We start from the raw sequence: 17224 nt of genomic DNA, 5'->3' as shown, positions 1-17224 counted from the left end.
CATTCACCAGTTCACAAACAGTGCAGGCTGAGAGAAACAAAGCAGAAAGTGGCAGCCAACAGAAGTTTTGTGGCCTCAGAAGGATGGGAGATAAAAATCGATTTTGAAGTCCTGACAAGAAAGACTCCTGGGACTTCCCTGGCGGTCCAGTAGTTAGAACTCCACGCTTCCACTGCGGGGGGGCGCAGGTTCAATCCCTGATTGGGGAACTAAGATCCCGCAAGCCGCGTGGCCAAAAAAAAAAAAGGAGAGAGAGAGACAGACTCTGGTAAGCACCTCACGCTTTCAAATGGAACTCCTAAAGGCCTGCAACCCTAGGAATAAAAGTGAACTAAAAGTAAACCAGGGCTTCCCTGGTGGCCCAGTGGTTAAGAATCCACCTGCCAATGCAGGGGACACATGTTCGATCCCTGGTCTGGGAAGAACCCACATGCCGTGGAGCAGCTAAGCCTATGGGCCACAACTACTGAGCCGGCGCTCTAGACCTCACAAGCCACAGCTACTGAGCCCGCATGACACAACTACTGAAGCCCGCGTGCCTAGAGCCCGTGCTCCACAACAAGAGAAGCCAACGCAATGAAGAGTAGCCCCTGCTCGTAGCAACTAGAGAAAGCCCGCATGCAGCAACAAAGACCCAACACAGCCAAAAATAAATAAATAAATAAATTATTTTTAAAGTTATTAAAAAAAAAAGTAAACCAAATCTTATAAAGACTGATAGCCAATCCATTCTGTGATTGGATTAAAACAATCTATCCTGATTCTACCTGCCTGCCATAAGCTAAGGGCTCATTTAGAGCTTCTGCAATATTTTATACACAGTGTCTGACATTCAACTAAAATTCCCAGGATATCAAGAGACAGTGGAAGGAAAAAAAATCAGACAATATAAATAGATCCAGAGGTAGGCAAGAATATACAATGGAAAAAAGGGAAAAAGAAAAAAACCGTCTCTTCAGCAAGTAGTGTTGGGAAAGTTGGACAGCTGCATGTAAATCAACGAAGTTGGAACACACCCTCACACCATACACAAAAATAAACTCAAAATGGCTTAAATATAAGACATGACACCATAAAACTCCTAGAAGAGAACATAGGCAAAATATTCTCTAACATAAATTGTACCAATATTTTCTTAGGTCAGTCTCCCAAGCCAAAAGAAATAAAAGCAAAACTAAACAAATGGAAACTAATCAAACTTACAAGCTTTTGTACAGCAAAGGAAATCATAAACAAAATGAAAAGACAACCTGTAGACTGGGAGAAAATATTTGCAAATGATGCGACCAACAAGGGCTTAATTTCCAAAATACACAAATAGCTCATACAACTCAACAACAACAGCAACAAAAACAACCCAATCAAAAAATGGGCAGAAGACCTAAAAAGACACTTCTCCAAAGAAGACATACAGATGGCCAACAGGCACATGAAAAGATGCTCAACATCACTAATTATTAGAGAAATGCAAATAAAAACTACAGTGTGGTACCACCTCACACTGGTCAGAATGGCCAACCTTAAAAAGTCTACAATAACAAATGTTGGAGAGGGTGTGGAGAAAAGGGAACCCTCCTACACTGTTGGTGGGAATGTAAATTGGTGCAGCCACTATGGAGAATGGTATGGAGTTTCCTCAAAAAACTAAAAATAGAGTTGCCACATGATCCGGCAATCCTACTCCTGGGCATATATCCAGACAAAACTATACTTAAAAAAATACATGCACTGCTATGTACATAGCAGCATGATTTACAATAGCCAAGACATGGAAACAACCCAAGTGCCCATCAACAGGCGATTTGGTTTAAGAAGATGTGGTATACATGTGCAGTGGAATATTACTCAGCCATAAAAAAGAATGAAATATTGGGACTTCCCTGGTGGTCCAGTGGGTAAGACTCCATGCTCCCAATGCAGGGGGCCTGGGTTCAATCCCTGGTTGAGGAAATAGATCCCACATTCATGCCACAACTAAGAGTTTGCATGCTGCAACTAAGAAGTCCACATGCCACAACTAAGACCTGGTGCAACCTAAATAAATAAATAAATAAATATTTTTTAAAAAAGAATGAAATATTGCCATTTGCAGCAACATGGATGGACATAGAGAATATTATACTTAGTGAAGTAAGCCAGAGAAAGAAAGACAAATATTATATATCACTTATATGTGGAATCTGAGAAATAATACAAATGAATCTATATACAAAACAGAAACAGACTTGCAGACATAGTAAACAAACTTACAGTTACCAAAGGAGAACAGGGATGGGGAGGGATAAATTAGGAGTTTGGGATTAACAGATACAAACTATTATACATAAAACTCATAAGCAACAAGGATTTACTGTATAACACAGGGAACAATGTTCAATATCCTGTATAACTTATAATGGAAAATAATCTGAAACTATAGATATATAACCGAATCACTTTGCTGTATTCCTGAAATTAACACGATATTGTAAATCAACTATACTTCAATAAAAAATGAAAATTAGAAATAGGTTTCCCTATCAGATGAATTAAAAACAAAAAGTTTGAGAATAGCAAGTGTTGACGAGGTGTAGGGAAAACAGTAAGTCCCCTACCCTCTGTGTATGAGGGCAAATTGACACCACCATTTTGGAGGGGATTCAGCAGTCTCTCTGAACATAAAGAATGCCCATATACTTTGATGCAGAAACCCACCCATAGAAACCTAGCTAGCAGAAATACTTGCACACCATGCAAAGATGTTCATGGCAGCACTGTCCAGAATTGGTGAAAAGTCTGAACCATCTAAATGTTCATCATAATGAGAACAGCTAAATGAAATGTGACACGTCCCTGCCTGGGAGTTCCATGCAGTCATGAATAAGAATTGGGTCAACCCAGATGGTGGATAGAGAACATAGTAAATATAGTAAAGTACAAATAGTGAGTTGACAAACAAAGATATCCTACTTTATTATATTTTCATTTGCATGCTGTGTGAGTGTGACTAAAATGCGTATCACATCTCTAGGGGGTTTCTGGAACTCTCACTTTTTATCTTACATGCTTCTATTATTTATGAATCTGTTTTTAGTGAGCATGTATTACTTTCATAATTCTTAAACCAAAAACATAAGTGAATAAGGATTGAACATCTAAAGCCTATAAAGACAAAATGCTTAGTGTTTCATTTCTTGGAGCTGAGTTCACTTTCAGCCAGAGCAGTTCTGGGCCACAAGTACAACTCTGTGAAGATCCCTTATCAGGCTCATCTCATGTATGCATGCAGGCATACACACATACCACACGTGCACAACTACCTACACACCTCTACACATGCGCGCGCACACACACGCGCACACACACACACACACACACACACACACACACACAGAGTTGTCCAGCTCCGCATGTGCATGTGGAACGCACGACTTTACAGTACCTGGGGCAGTTCATAGAACATTCTTGTGTATTTATTGGTGCAAGGGAGTAAATAGCCAGGGCTGAGCAGGCAGAAAAGAACGTGATGAGACTGAAAACCCAACACCTACCACCTCCTCCACCATCCCAACCAGATGACACATCCTGTGGAATCCATGGTGCCCTCCTGATTTCTGGCTTTTCCCTTTTGTCTTCAAGGCGGGTAAACCCAAGAAAATGTGGCCGTGAGGATGGGCACTTATCCACTCAGGTCATGTCGTGAGATGCCCCCGCTTCTTCCCCCTGCAGTGAGGTGAGAGTCCCGCCCAGACCGTGGGGGGCTTACGGGCCCTCGTCCCTGAAGAGTGTCAGGTTGTGCGTCTGGATGTGGCTCAGCAGGACCTGTCCTCGCCGCTCCAGGGTCTGGAGGACTCGCCGTAGGCCCTGCTGCCCGCCTTGGCTTTCCCAGAACACCGGGTCTGTCTGCAGCGACTTGAGCAGCATATTCTGTAGGCACCCTGATGCGAGAACCTTCACGACAGACTCAGGAAACCTGGAGGAAGGTCCCCCAGTCCCATAACAGAAAGGAAGAGCAAAAGCCATCTCAGAGAGTTGCTGTGAAAGGCCAGGCCAGTCGGCCAGAACCTGCACAGCTGGGGGCCCGCAAAGCCAGCCCGCAAAGTCTCCGGGGCCACCTGCTGACTAGTTATCCAGGAACCCTTCCACCCGCTCTGCTGTGACAGCAGGCAGGGGATAGAGCTTTCGATGGGTCCCACCTCCCTGGGTGGGTGAATCCACTCTGCTGGCCCAGGTGAAGTGAGGAGGAGCCCTAGGAAGGCCCAGCCGCTGCAGGTGTGAGCAGGGAAGGTGTCTCCCAGGCTAGCTCCCTACCAGGGAAGGGCCAGCCTGCCCACTCCCCAGCAGGGCAGCCCATGTTGTGCAGGGCCAGGAGGCCCCCTGGATACTGGGGAGGGGGCAGCCCATCATGGACTTGAAGGGCCTGCTGGCTGTATCCCCTCAGCTTTCCCAGGACTCCTCACCCCCTTCTGAGGCTCACCCAGCAGCTTTTGTCTGAGGGACTGTGGGCTTCTCTGGAGCCACAGTTCAAGGTCTACAGCAGGGCCATCAAGCCTCAGCCCCTGAACCTCCACCCAGCCGCTCTGACCCTCACCCGTCGATGCCCTCCAGCAGCCGGAAATTCAGCTTGTGCTCCGGGTGCTGAAGGTTGCCGGCGTTATCGATGTAGACCAGATGAGAGAGATCACTGCTCCGGACCTCAGGCAAGAACATGGACAGAGACAGAGGAGAGTCAGGGAGCAGCCTAGCCAGTGCCCCTGGACTCTGTCGGGGCTCAGCAGCTTGGGGGACCCTGAGCTGTCAGTCCCAACACCCAGCCTGCTACTCGCCCAGATGCTCCCCTCGCACTGAGCAGTGAGCTCACTCCATGCCACTGCCGTGCTTAGGACATCCAGGCACCCTCTCAGTGAACCCTCCCAGCAACCTTGGGAGGTGGCCACTGATATTAGCCTCATTTTACAGAAACAGAGGCACAAAGAAGTAATTTGCATAAGGTCACACAGCTAATCAGTAGCTGGCTGGCTCAAACCTGGACCCGTAGCCAAAAGCCACAGCACCTTCTGCAAAATTGCAAGGCAGAGGGACTGATTCCTGTTCTGGTGGCCGAAGGGCTGAGGAGCACGGGTGGAAATGGGAAGGGGCAGAGGTAGCCCACCCAGGGGCTGAGGCTGCGGGATGTATCGTACATGTACACCCTCATACACGTATGCCCGCCCACGTGCGCCCTGTGCCCCTGTCCCAGGCGTTCCCCTGAGCATCACCGAGGACACAAGACACCCTCCATCCTCAGATAGCACTGCCCATCCTCTGTCCCCACAGTTTTAGGGCCTCTGAAAACTCTTCAAAACTGAAATCAGGGCTTCCCTAGTGGCGCAGTGGTTGGGAGTCCGCCTGCCGATGCAGGGACATGGGTTCGGTCCGGGAAGATCCCACATGCCACGGAGCGGCTGGGCCCGTGAGCCATGGCCACTGAGCCTGCGCGTCCGGAGCCTGTGCTCCGCAATGGGAGAGCCCACAGCAGTGACAGGCCTGCATACCGCAAAAAACAAAACAAAACAAAACAAAAAACCAACAAAAAAAAACCCACTGAAATCAGCAGCAGGGAATTCTTTAGCACCTTAAAACTCTGGTATGGTGGGAACAGGAGGCCATCTCTTCCGGCTCCCACCTCCATGCACACACTCCGTTCTTACACATTTGCCATGATTCCCTGGTAGTTTCCCATAATTCTCTTCAGCAACCTGGGCTTAAATTATGAACCTTTGTCTTCAGGACCTCAGCTTCCCCTCTCTCTGCTTCTTCTACCTCTCACCCCCCTGCACATACCAGGGATCATCTATTTCTCGAAACCCAATGACTCCTCCCTCCAAAAACTGATATCGGGAAGGATGTGTGAGACAGCTGCCCACCAGGGGTAAAGGATGGATATAAAAGCCCTCCCTCTCCCAGGAATATGTGCCTTTTACTGGGGAAGGAGAGAGGTGGCTCTGGGGCAGGGGAGGGAGAGTTCCCACCACCCAGCAGCACCACGAGGCAGCCCTGGCCTGCGGGCTGGTGGGGCTGCCTGACGCTCGGCCCAGGGCAGCATCTGATGGCTACCGTCCAGAGCAGCTGGCCAAGGTGAGGCGGTGAGGACACCAGCCTCACTGGGGGAAGACAGAGCAGCCCCTCCCTAGGGTGGCACTTTGCTCCTCGTGCAGGAGAAGCGGCTGTTCTGCCCCACCAGCCTCTCATCGATGGCCACGGCACACGGCTTCCCACCCTGGGCTGTAGTTTTCACAGGAGGCAGCACAGTGTTCCTCCAACAGCCCCAGCCTGTGAGCCATCAGGGGCCAGGAGAGCGCCCTGTCACTGCCACCAACCAGACATGCAGCTTGGGAAACCCCCTTCCCCGCTCCAGGCCCCAATTTCCATATTTACTGGCACATTGAGGACATCCTACTAGACACACAGTTATTACACTCTGCTTCCTGGAGCCTTAGGGCGTCCCCGGAGTCTTCAGGGCTCAGAGGAGTTAGTGACAACAGCTCCAGCCCACACCCCATACCTACCTAAACCACATCCTCAAAGTTCCACCTGTGTCAGTTCTATATATTAAGGCTTCCTGAAAACATTTAAAGGGTTCTGCTGCTGAAAAGAACAGGATTGGGACACCCCAAGGTCACGTGATCTCTGACACTTGCCAACAGCATCTGCTGATGGAGACAGGAAGACCTGAGTCTGGGGCGACCTGGGGACATACCAAGATGTGGACCAGCCGCAGCTCCCCCGGGTTCCGGCATTTCTCTCGGAGCCTCTCTTCCACACAGGGGTCCGAGGGCTCGGGCTCGAAGCCGCAGCAATAGCGATCCAGGCGGTCATGGACCTGTGGGGACACCGTCCTCTGAGGGCCCAGCACTAGGGCCGCCAGAGCCCTGGGGCCACACGCTGGGGGCCATCCTCAGGGATCTTGGCGCTGGTCAGCTCTGCTGCTGGCCTCCGGCTGTGACGGGGCTTCTGCGTGCTCCTCAGCCAGCCTGCCCTGCACCAGGACTGCTTGCTCACACTGCGTGGATTTCCACCCAACATTCACTGCTTAATCTCTGCCACTGGCCCTGAGCTCCAGCCTGGGGCTGACTGTCTGGTCTGCCTGGGGAGACCCACACATGACCACTTTCTCTTTAATCAGCAAATGCTACATCAGGGGTTCCTCCCTTTACAGAGATAAAAATCTTTTAATGACCATCCAGGCAGCTCCTGCCTTAGGACAGTGCTTTCACCCTGCAGGAGGCCTGAATCAAAGTCAGGAAGGAGAGCATTCCTGTTCCTGGCTCCTCTTACACTGGATGCCTAAAATGGGAGCAATGACGCTCCCTCAGGGATGATCACGATGTGCTTTAATAAGAAATATGGTCTCTTCCCTGGTTCCTGGCACAGCGCTCCTAAAACCCCTGCAATTTGCTCAGTGATATGAGTGTCTTTTGTTATTCATAATAAACCCTCTGACCATATCAGAGTTTAATAAGATGACTCAGCAGGGCCCTTAGATCACTTCAGGCTGATTGCCAGATAGACAAGTAGAGAGCAGAACTTTCAACCCTACCCTCCAACTTCTGGGAAGAGTAGGAGAGCTGGAAACCGGGTTATAAGAAGTCTTCAACAGTGAGATTTGGGGAGCTTCCAGGTTGGAGAACACACCCACATGCCAGGAGGGTGATGCACCCCGACTCCATGAGGACATACAGGGTTGTATACTTGGGACCCTTCCAGACCTCTCACCCCGTGTACCTCTTCAACTGACTGTTCACTTACATCCTTTGTAATAAACCAGTACACAAAAGTAAAGCGTTTTCCTGAGTTCTATGAGCCATTCTAGCAAATTATTAAACATGAGGAGGGGGTCATGAGAACCCCCAACTTATAGCCAGTTGGTCAGAAGTCCGGGTGGCCCAGGATTTGTGACTGGTATCTGAATCAGCAGTCTTGTGGGAATGAGCCCTTCACTTGTGGGATCCGACAATGAGTCCAGGTGGATAGTGTCAGAATCAAATTGTACACCCAGCTGGAGTTGGAGAATTGGTGGGGTCAGAAGACATCACGCAGATGACTGGCACCACTGCTGCATCTCTATCTCACCCACTCCTCACTGCAGCCTTGCAATAGAAACATTATTGTCCGCATTTACACAGGGGGACACTGACCCCAGACTTGCCCAAGGTCCTACATGTGAAAGCAGTACAGCTGGGATTTGAACCGAGGTCTGCCTGGCTTGAGCCCAGTGCTCTCTGTTATCCTGCCCTGCTTCCCTGAAGGTCGGGAAGGGTGAGCCAGTTAGAGGTCAAGTGAGGTCCCCATCATTACACTAGTTAAGGCTGGAGAAGAGCTTTCAAAACTGTGAAGGAGGCTGTTCTGCCAACCCAAGCCGCAGATCTGATCCAGCTTTAGCCAGCACCACCATCGTGCCTCCCTCTGCCACACGCAGCCAACCCCCTCCACAAATGGCAGAGGGGACGGGGGCGGGGTTGGGGGGACGACACAACCTATAAGCCCCAGGATGCGGCGCTCATCAAAGCCGGGCCAGCCCCCTCGCAGTCCACTCGGGCCCAGCTCAGCGCTGGCCGGAAAAGGTCTCCCTCCATTTCCATCTCCCTTTGTAGGAAACTCTCACATGTTCTGAAGAAATACAAAATTGATTTCCTTCTACACAAGCCAGAAAATAACTATAGTTCTATTCACCAATCAACCTCACAAAACCGGAGTCCAGAAACGAGACAGTGTTAAACAGTCCCAGCTACTGTCCCAAACCTGGAGGACAGGCCCAGCTTGGCCGGGGGCAAACGGCCAGAGCCCTGTCCAGGCAGCGAGCCCACGAATGAGCCCCCGGCGCAGACAGTCACTGCTTTGGTCTCCCAGACTTTGGAGAACAACAATTACCAGTAACAGAAAAGCCTGGCTCAAAATGGCTTTAACTGTAGGGGAAATTAAGATCATCTACCGCAGGAAGTCTCGTGGTGGGGCAGCAGGGGGATTTAGCAGCTCCTACTGTCACGGTAAGGACTCGGGTTTCTTTCTGCTTCTCACTGTACCCGCACAATGTTAAGGACATCCCTTTGTTGTCTCAGGAAGCCTGCAGGTGGCTGTTGTGGGTATGTTTTTCCTTGTTATGTCTAGAGAGAAGGAGATAGAGACACAGGAAGGGAGGGAGGGAGGGGCGGGGAGGCGAGGAGAGAAAAGGAAGCTATCCCCCAACAGTCACGGAATAGAAGTCCTTCCTTTCAGCCTGACTGGACCATATTTGGACACAGGATCATCCCTGGTCCAGTGGCAGCCAGGGATGCACAGACCTCTGCGCCCAGGCATGGGGGGAAGGTGAATCACACCAGGGCTCTGTGCAGCAGGAACGAGAGCAATCAGCTGGGTGCACCGGAGCCCCAGTATCCTCGCTCAGGCTCGTAACACAAGTGTTGACCGGGACAGGGCTGAGGGCGGAGCCCTGCGGCATATGCCCCAGAGACCTCTATTTGCCCTAACAATTTTTGAATCCACCTGAGGCTAGTATCACGCCCCCATATTTCTCCATATGGTCCTAGAACTTAGCGGGTGAGGGTGGTCCTCCTCCATGCATTCACACACATGCCTTCCTCAGCAGGAGCCTTCGAGGCTGCCCACACAGAGGTTTAGAACAGAGGTCGGCAAGCTTTCTCTATAAAGGGCCAGACAGTAAATACTCTAGGCTTTGGAGGCCATATGGTCTCTGTCACGACTACCCACCTCTGCCTCTGTAGTGCATATTGTACGTATTCTACCTAATATGCAAACAAATGGTCATAGCTATGTTCCAAAAAACCTTTATTTACATACACTGACATTTTAATTTCATATAATTTTTATATGTCACAAAATATTCTTCTTTTGAGCTTTTCAACCACTTAAAAATGCTAAAACCATTCTTAGCTCATGGGCCATACAGAAACGCAGAGAGGGGAATTTGGCCTACAATCTGGGCCATGCCTGTGACCCTGGTTTGGAGCCCAGTTGATCTGGGGGTGAATCGTGGCTCCACTGTGTCCTAACTCCATGACCTAAGGAAGTTAGTTAACCCCACTACGCCTCAGTTTTCTCATCCACAAAGTGGAGCAGTGATGCTCCCTCAGGACCTCACTGAGGACCACACAAGGTGATGATGTAAACAAAGCAAGGGTGGTTGTCCTGGAGGGCCCTGGAAGGGACAGGCCCAAAGGCCTGGAGGAAGCTCAGGGTTCCTCCCTCCAGAAGCCCCGGCCCCACCCCACCTATAGGCCTGAGAACCAGAGTCTGAAATAAAGCAACGCCATGACAATCTAGCCACTCTCTTCTACGTGCAGGCCTGGTTTCTGGAGTGCAGACAAATCTGTGAGATGGACACCACCTACCAAGTCCTCTTTGGCTGGGAGAATAAATGCCAGGACAGTTCTAGCAAGACTGAAATACAGTAACTGCTCTGGATTTCACGTGATGCCTGATGCACAGCCAGCCAAACCCCCTTTCTCCTGCCAAACGCTCCCTGACCCTGTGCAGATTTCAACTCGCTGCAGCGTTGCAAGCTGAAATGCTGGAAGCTACGAGGAATAACAGCCCATGTGATACAGGCGGCGCTGGCGTCCCCAAATCTACACCCATTTGAATGCTGAACAGGAAGGGGCTGGCCAGGTGCAGTTGCCAGTGTGATTAATCTGCCACGCTGTCTGGGAACTTTTTTCCACTGAAGAGAAATTCAGTTTAAACTGCAGTAGCCAAGCAGGACCAAGCTTAAGCTTCATTCCCAAATCGCTTCAGGATTTGATTTTTTTCCCCCTTTTTGAAAAAATGAGGAGTTACCAAGAAAAAATGATAATCCTTTGCAGTTTTGGTTTTCTGATGAACCTAGCAGAGTTGGATGATCGTGAAGTTTTTGTTTAATTCTAGTTAAACAGTTGTGAAGCCCTTACTCTGTGCTGGGTACCGCTCTGAGTGCTTTACCCATCACCACTCATTTAACCCCTCCCAGCAGCCAGGAGGCAGATACGGTTATTATCCCCATTTCAAAGATGAGGGAACTGAGTCACAGAGGCTAGTAACGTGCCTAGGGTCCCACAGAGCGAGAGTGGTGGCACCTAGGGACTTCCCTGGCAGTCCAGTGGTTAAGACTCCACGCTTCCAACGCAGAGGGCGCGGGATTGATCCCTGGTCAGGAACTAAGATCCCACACGCCACGCTAAGACCCCACATGCCCGCGTGGCCAAAAAAAAAGAAAGAAAGCGGTGGCGCCTAGACTCAGACCCAGGCAAGTCTGGCTCTGACCACTGAGTCAGACTGGGTGGCAGGTACACGTTTTTTGGCACCAGAGAGTACAAGCTCCCCAATGCAAAAAAGAAGATATGGTTCAACCTGATCCCCAGCACTTGTTCTGCACAATGGGACTCAGCTGAGGTTTTCTGAGTGAAAGGCTGAATGAATGAAGCGCACGGCTGGCTGACAGCAGGAAGGATCGGGGGGTGCTTCACGTGAGGACCGATCACTGAAAGCCTGCCTGTCAGGTGAGCCCCACATCCCTGCCCAGGATACCAACACCAGAAGGCTTCGGGGGGAGGCCTGGCTCTGGGGTCCCCAAACAGGACATCTGGTGGGACAAGACACTGCAGTCTGCCAAGAGGGACACCAGGCCCAGCTGGGGGGAGGGGAGGTCTGGGAGGAGCCCAGCACAGGGCACGAGGGGTGGCCCGAGTCCTCTAACCCATCCACCAGGCTCCTGGGCCAAGATGCATTCCTCAGCCAGTGCCTGATCTGAGTCTGGTGGATTCCAGAAGAACTGCCTGCTGTCCCTGGTGGCCCTGCCCCCTATGCAGGACCTTCCCCTCACCTGGGGACAGTCACAGGCCCAGGTTCTTCTGGATGCGAAGGGTGGCTCTTGGCCGGGCCAGCTCACTGCCAGATTGCCCCAGAGTGGCAGCATCTCTGTCCAAGGAGGGCAGCAGGCTGGTCTGTTAAAGAATTTGTGAGGCTTTGGGGAGGTCAGGGGTGGGGGAGGTGTGGGTTACTCTGTACTGACTCTTACTCTCCTCTGATGACTCCCTCTGCAGTTCTCCCCTGGTGTCCTGACAGAGGGCAACCTTCCCGGAGGCCCAGGGGAGGAACATCTGGATGCCTCATCTGCCCCAAGCCTGAGGCCAGAGGTCCCAGCACCAGCTCTGGATGTGGGTGAATAGACTGGCTGGTGGGCTTTGAGGAGATGGTCTGAGAAGAACTAGACCTTATCTAAAAAGACATCTGTAGATCACCCTACATTTTAAACATCAACACAAAACCCAGCAGCCGTGAAAAGATGAATCCACCACAGCAAAATAGGTTCCAATCAAGAAAGCTGGGATGAGTCACCATGGGAACACCTTTCACAAAACGTCCCCACATCAATACACTAGAGGGGGGAGTACTGTGAGCTCCTCCCTGGATACTCAAAAGGCATTTGATATAATTTTTACATCCATTCCTGACAAGAAAAACTCTAATAAAGCAAGAGTAGCAAATAGTTCTTCAGTCAAAAGCCAGCATGATGTTTAATGGCAAAACACTAGAAATTGTCCCAAAAAGAAACAAGTCAAGTCCATCATCCCATTACTATTTACCATTAATCTAGAGGCACCACAACTGTAGTGAGGAAAGAAGAAAGAAAGAAGAGGCAATGAGGAGACAAAGTGCATTCATTACAGAAGAAATGATCGTATACTTGGAAAACCCAGAGGATGAACCAAGCAACTGTTAGAAGCCGTACGAAGTAAGCAAGAGGCCAGTAACCAAACTATGACACAAAAACAATATCCTTCACACAGACCAAGAGCTACGGGCCAGAACATATTGAGATAGGCTGGGACCTGGGACCCTTTACCAGAGTGCTTGCAATACAAAGAAACTATAAGGGACTAAAAATAACTGCACACAGGCTCAGTGGGGCAAATTATGAACAATAAGATACAAAAAGGTCACAAACCAACTGTCACTTCTGAGGTGCCGGGAGCAAAAGGAGGGCCCCGCAAAAGCAGGGCCCCGCGCGCATGATCCCTGCACACAGCACCACCAAGGGGGTGTGCAGACCACCTAAGCTACGCCTCCTGTCCAACCCACCCATCCGCCCCCAGCCTCACCCCATTTAAGGGACCAGCTCGCCCTCGCCTTGGGAAGTGAGCAAGGGCACCTGTTTCTTGTTTTCGCTCCCGTGTGCTGCAGCACGAGCTCCAATAAAGCCTTGCCTGAATTTCTCATCTGACTTCTTATCAATTTCTATTAATTTAGGTCTCCTGCCGATTTTTGGATTGGGTTGTTTGTTTTTTTGATATTGAGCTGCATGAGCTGCTTGTATATTTTGGAGATTAATCCTTTGTCAGTTGTTCCGTTTGCAAATATTTTCTCCCATTCTGAAGGTTGTCTTTTCGTTGTATATGTATAGCTGGTTCACTTTATTATAAAGCAGAAACTAACACACCATTGTAAAGCAATTATACTCCAATAAAGATGTTATAAAAAACTTCTATTGATTAAAGAGTCCAAGAACCCAGGTCAGTAACAATATAATGGAAGGAAAGAGGCCATTTTCAGTGGTCACAAGAAGATGAAATAACAGTATCATCCCAACATGGAAGTGAAGATCTAGCTCAAGAAAACACCAAGATGCTTCTGAGGAACAGGAATAAATGGAAAGACATAGCCTGTCCTTGGCTAGAATGACCCTGTATTTTAGGATGTAAACGCTCTCTCTGTTAGTCCATGCAAATTTAATTTGATTCCAGTAAAGTCCCAAAAGGACTTGTGAAGGCAAAGGAAGTAACAAGCTGACTCTAAATTTCACAGAAGAATAGTATGCAAGAATATCAGAAAAACCTTAAAAAAGAGCAATGAGAAAGACCGAGCACTCCCAGTTATTAACTTAAAATATAAAGCATGATAATTAAAACAGTGTGATTCTGACACATAAATAGACCCTTTACTGGAACAGAAGAGTCCAGAAATAGACTTTTTAGTACATATGGAAATTGGCTATATGATAAAGACAGCATTTCAAACTGGGGGAAAGAACGATTTTTCAACAAATGGTGCTGGGACATTTGGGCTGCCATCTGAAAAAAAAATCATTGTTTTGCACCTGATCTCTTATTCCAAAATAACTTCCAGATGGATCAAAAATATATGTAAACACATGGGAGAATTTTTTAAATAACCCTGAAATGAGGATGGCCCTTTAAAACATAGTACACTAACCTAGAAATCATAAAAGAAAAACCTGATAATGTTAACAACATTAAAAAATTTTTTGAATTTCTGCACAGCAGAAAGACTAGAAACAAAGTTTAATTGACAATGGAACCTGAGAGAAATATTACAATGCAATGAAAACAAAAGACTAATTTCCTTAATCTATATAAAGCTCTTAAAGTCATTAAGAAAAAGATCAACAATCCAACAGAAAATGGGGCAAAGGATATGAACGATTAAAAAAAATCTAAAAAGAGGCAGGACGAGGGTGAGGCAGAAGAAAGTGCTTCTCGCTGCCAGGGACACGCACAGCAGACAGGCACTCCTAAAATGTTTGCACCTGGGGCCCCTCCCTTGCCTCACGAACTCACTTTCTATTGCTGCATAACAAATGACCATGAGCTTAGTCACTTAAAAATGACTCATTAACTCGGTTTCCGTGGGTCGGAATTCTGTCCCGTTTCTGCCGGTTTCTCTGCCCAGGGTCTCAGGCTGAACTCAAGGCGGGGCTGTATCTCTTTTGTAACTCAGGCTCCTCTCCTGGGCTCAGTCAGGTTGTTGGCAGAAACCATTCCTCGTGGTTTTAAGACTATGTTCCCTGAGATCTCAGGGTCCTTCCAGAGGCCGCCCCTCCCCATAGGCAGTTCATAGCGTGGCTGTTTACCTTCTTCCTCGAGGCCCTCAGGAAAATCTCTCTGATGCTTCCTCTTTGAAAGACTCTCCTGATTGGCTCAGGCCCACCCAGGAGAATCTCCCTTTTGATTAACTGAAAGTTAACTGATTGGTAACCTCAACAATATCGCAATAACTTTGTATGGTGACAGATGGAAACTAGACTTATCGTGGTGATCATTTTGTAATGTACAGAAATATGAAATCACTATGTTGTACACCTGGAACTAACATAGTGTTGTAGGTCAATTATACTTCAATTAAAAAAGAAACACCCAAAGTTAACTGATTGATAACCTAATCACTGAAATGATATTCCATCTATTCGCAGATCTCATTCCTACTCAAGGACAGGAGTTAACGCTAAGGGGGGTGGTTATCTTGGAGACCATCTTAGAATTCTGCCCATCACACCTCACCCTAATCGAGGTCCTGCTTTTAAATATATGTAAAGATGCTTGATGTCACCCTTTAAACACCCTTGTCCGGGCGGGCTGTTTCGCCCCTCCACCGTTGGCTGCACCACCTGTGCAGGAGGGAGGAGTGCAGCACCCATCTCTTGGGTCTGTTGTAGGACTTGAAGGAGCTCATGTGTGGGCACTCCATAAACGGTAGCTACTATTATATTTCACGTCACCGGCTGGAAGCCTGAGAGGTCGGCAGTGGTCACAGATCTGGGATCCTCTCTAACTGCCACAACACCTGATGTTCCAGGGAGCCCAAGCCAGAGGAGATGCCATGAACCATAGACTTGAACACAAAATAAGGAACACACACAGGATCACAAATGACTGAACCCAGCTCCCCGGGAAGGAAATGGGCCAACCTTAACCCAGAAGAGACCTAGAAGAAATGACTTTTCCAGAGTCAGTTAAGTCAGCAAAGAGGGCAAGGGTATGCCCTCTACGACCAAGCCGCACTAGATTCGATCCCAGCTCCAACACTTAAGGCCTCATGACTGTGGGCAAGTTCCTTAGCCCTTCTAAGACTGTTTCCTCACCTGTGGAAAGGAGCTAAAAATACTGTGCCCCCCCTAGGGCTGTTATGCATCAACACATACTAAGTGCTGGCACGGGACCTGATGTGGAGGCCGTCAGGCAGCATTTTATGCTGTCATCTGTTCTGGATGCATAAGTTAATTACGTGCCAGAGGCAAGGGCTGGACAAATGACTGTCACATTGTTTTCTGCCTCTAAGATTCTCTACCAGACCCGAAAAGAAATGGAGAAGGCCTTGGGATTCTTCTCAGTCTAGAGGAAGGAGTGACATTTGAGGAAACAGAACACAGCAGCACCTAGATAGGAAGTCATACAGAGACCCTGGATCCATTCATTGACTTGTTCATCCATTCATCCACTCGTTCACTCATTCAACAAGTGCTTATCTAGGACCAAACCAAGAGCTTGGCCCTGTGCTAGGTGCTGGGGATGTGGTAGTGAACAAAACACAGAGACAGAAATGAACAAATAAATAAAATAAAACTTACATACTGTGCTGGGAGTCAGAAAGGAAATAGATAGGATAGCACAAAGGAGAAAGAGGATAACAACGGGGAAGTAGAGTCAGGAGACCTGAGGCCCCAGGGAGGAGGAGTCGGAGGCATGTCAGGCTCTTGCACCTGAAGAAACTGACCAAGGCCACGTGCCAAGAGGCGGGGCTAGAGACAACAGACAGGGATGGATCACGTGGGTCCTTGCAGAACCTGATACCGAGGGCATTGAGATGCTTTGCCTTATGGTAACGAGGAAGTAACACAATCTGATTTACAATCGTAAAAGAGGTATGTTCTCTACCTGACCTGTTGTCTGTGAACTTCAGAGGTCTCCCTCCAACTTCCAGGTGCTGTAAGCTTTGCCCAGGGGCTTTCTCCAAATGCCAGGGAATTAACACCTCCAGGAACAGCCCTCAACCAAAGACCAAGGGGAGATTTCGCTATAAATACCTCGCATCCCTCACCTCTTCGTGGGCTAACTCTGAACGTGTATTTTATACCGTTTCTCAGAATTTTCCTGTGGAACTAAGCCCCAGTCGCCCACAGTGGTGACCTGCTTGTTGACGCCCTTTGTTGGCTGCCTTCCCTCCATCTCACTTTCCTCTTCACTACAGGTGTTTCCTGCTGTCCCCTTGCAGATGAACCACCACAGTGGAATCCTGGTCTCAGGGTCTGCCTGGGGGAAACGAAACCAAGACATCACTCCGGCTTCTGTAAGGAGACTGGATTGGAGGGGGACATAAGCGGAGGTGGGGAGACAAGTCCAGGTAAGAAAAGATGGCGGCCTGGACCAGGTTGGTGGGAGCCGAGGCTTTCTGGGGTCTGGACTTTCCAGAACATGAA

At 48.8% G+C, this 17224-nt stretch overlaps 1 protein-coding gene across 4 annotated transcripts in view; it reads right to left on the bottom strand.

The window, feature by feature from the left end:
* The window catches only part of GASK1A (golgi associated kinase 1A), a 63037-nt gene that overhangs the window by 7917 nt on the left and 37896 nt on the right, over window positions 1-17224 (bottom strand). For 2 of the 4 annotated variants that reach the window (XM_004277884.3, XM_049693647.1), the window contains exons 3-6: window positions 6719-6841; window positions 4571-4674; window positions 3348-3952; window positions 2924-3309 (exon numbers count right to left, since the gene is read on the bottom strand). In XM_004277884.3, the coding sequence (XP_004277932.2) occupies window positions 3742-3952; window positions 4571-4674; window positions 6719-6841 (438 nt within the window). In that variant the 3' untranslated portion in view covers window positions 2924-3309; window positions 3348-3741. Of the gene's footprint in view, window positions 1-2923; window positions 3310-3347; window positions 3953-4570; window positions 4675-6718; window positions 6842-17224 lie in introns of those variants that run through there. The other 2 variants (XM_049693646.1, XM_049693645.1) reach the window with 1 other exon arrangement.

Source organism: Orcinus orca, chromosome 10 (genome assembly GCF_937001465.1).
Source record: "Orcinus orca chromosome 10, mOrcOrc1.1, whole genome shotgun sequence".
NCBI classification, from domain to species: domain Eukaryota; kingdom Metazoa; phylum Chordata; class Mammalia; order Artiodactyla; family Delphinidae; genus Orcinus; species Orcinus orca.
This window is presented reverse-complemented; position numbering and strand designations above follow the sequence as displayed.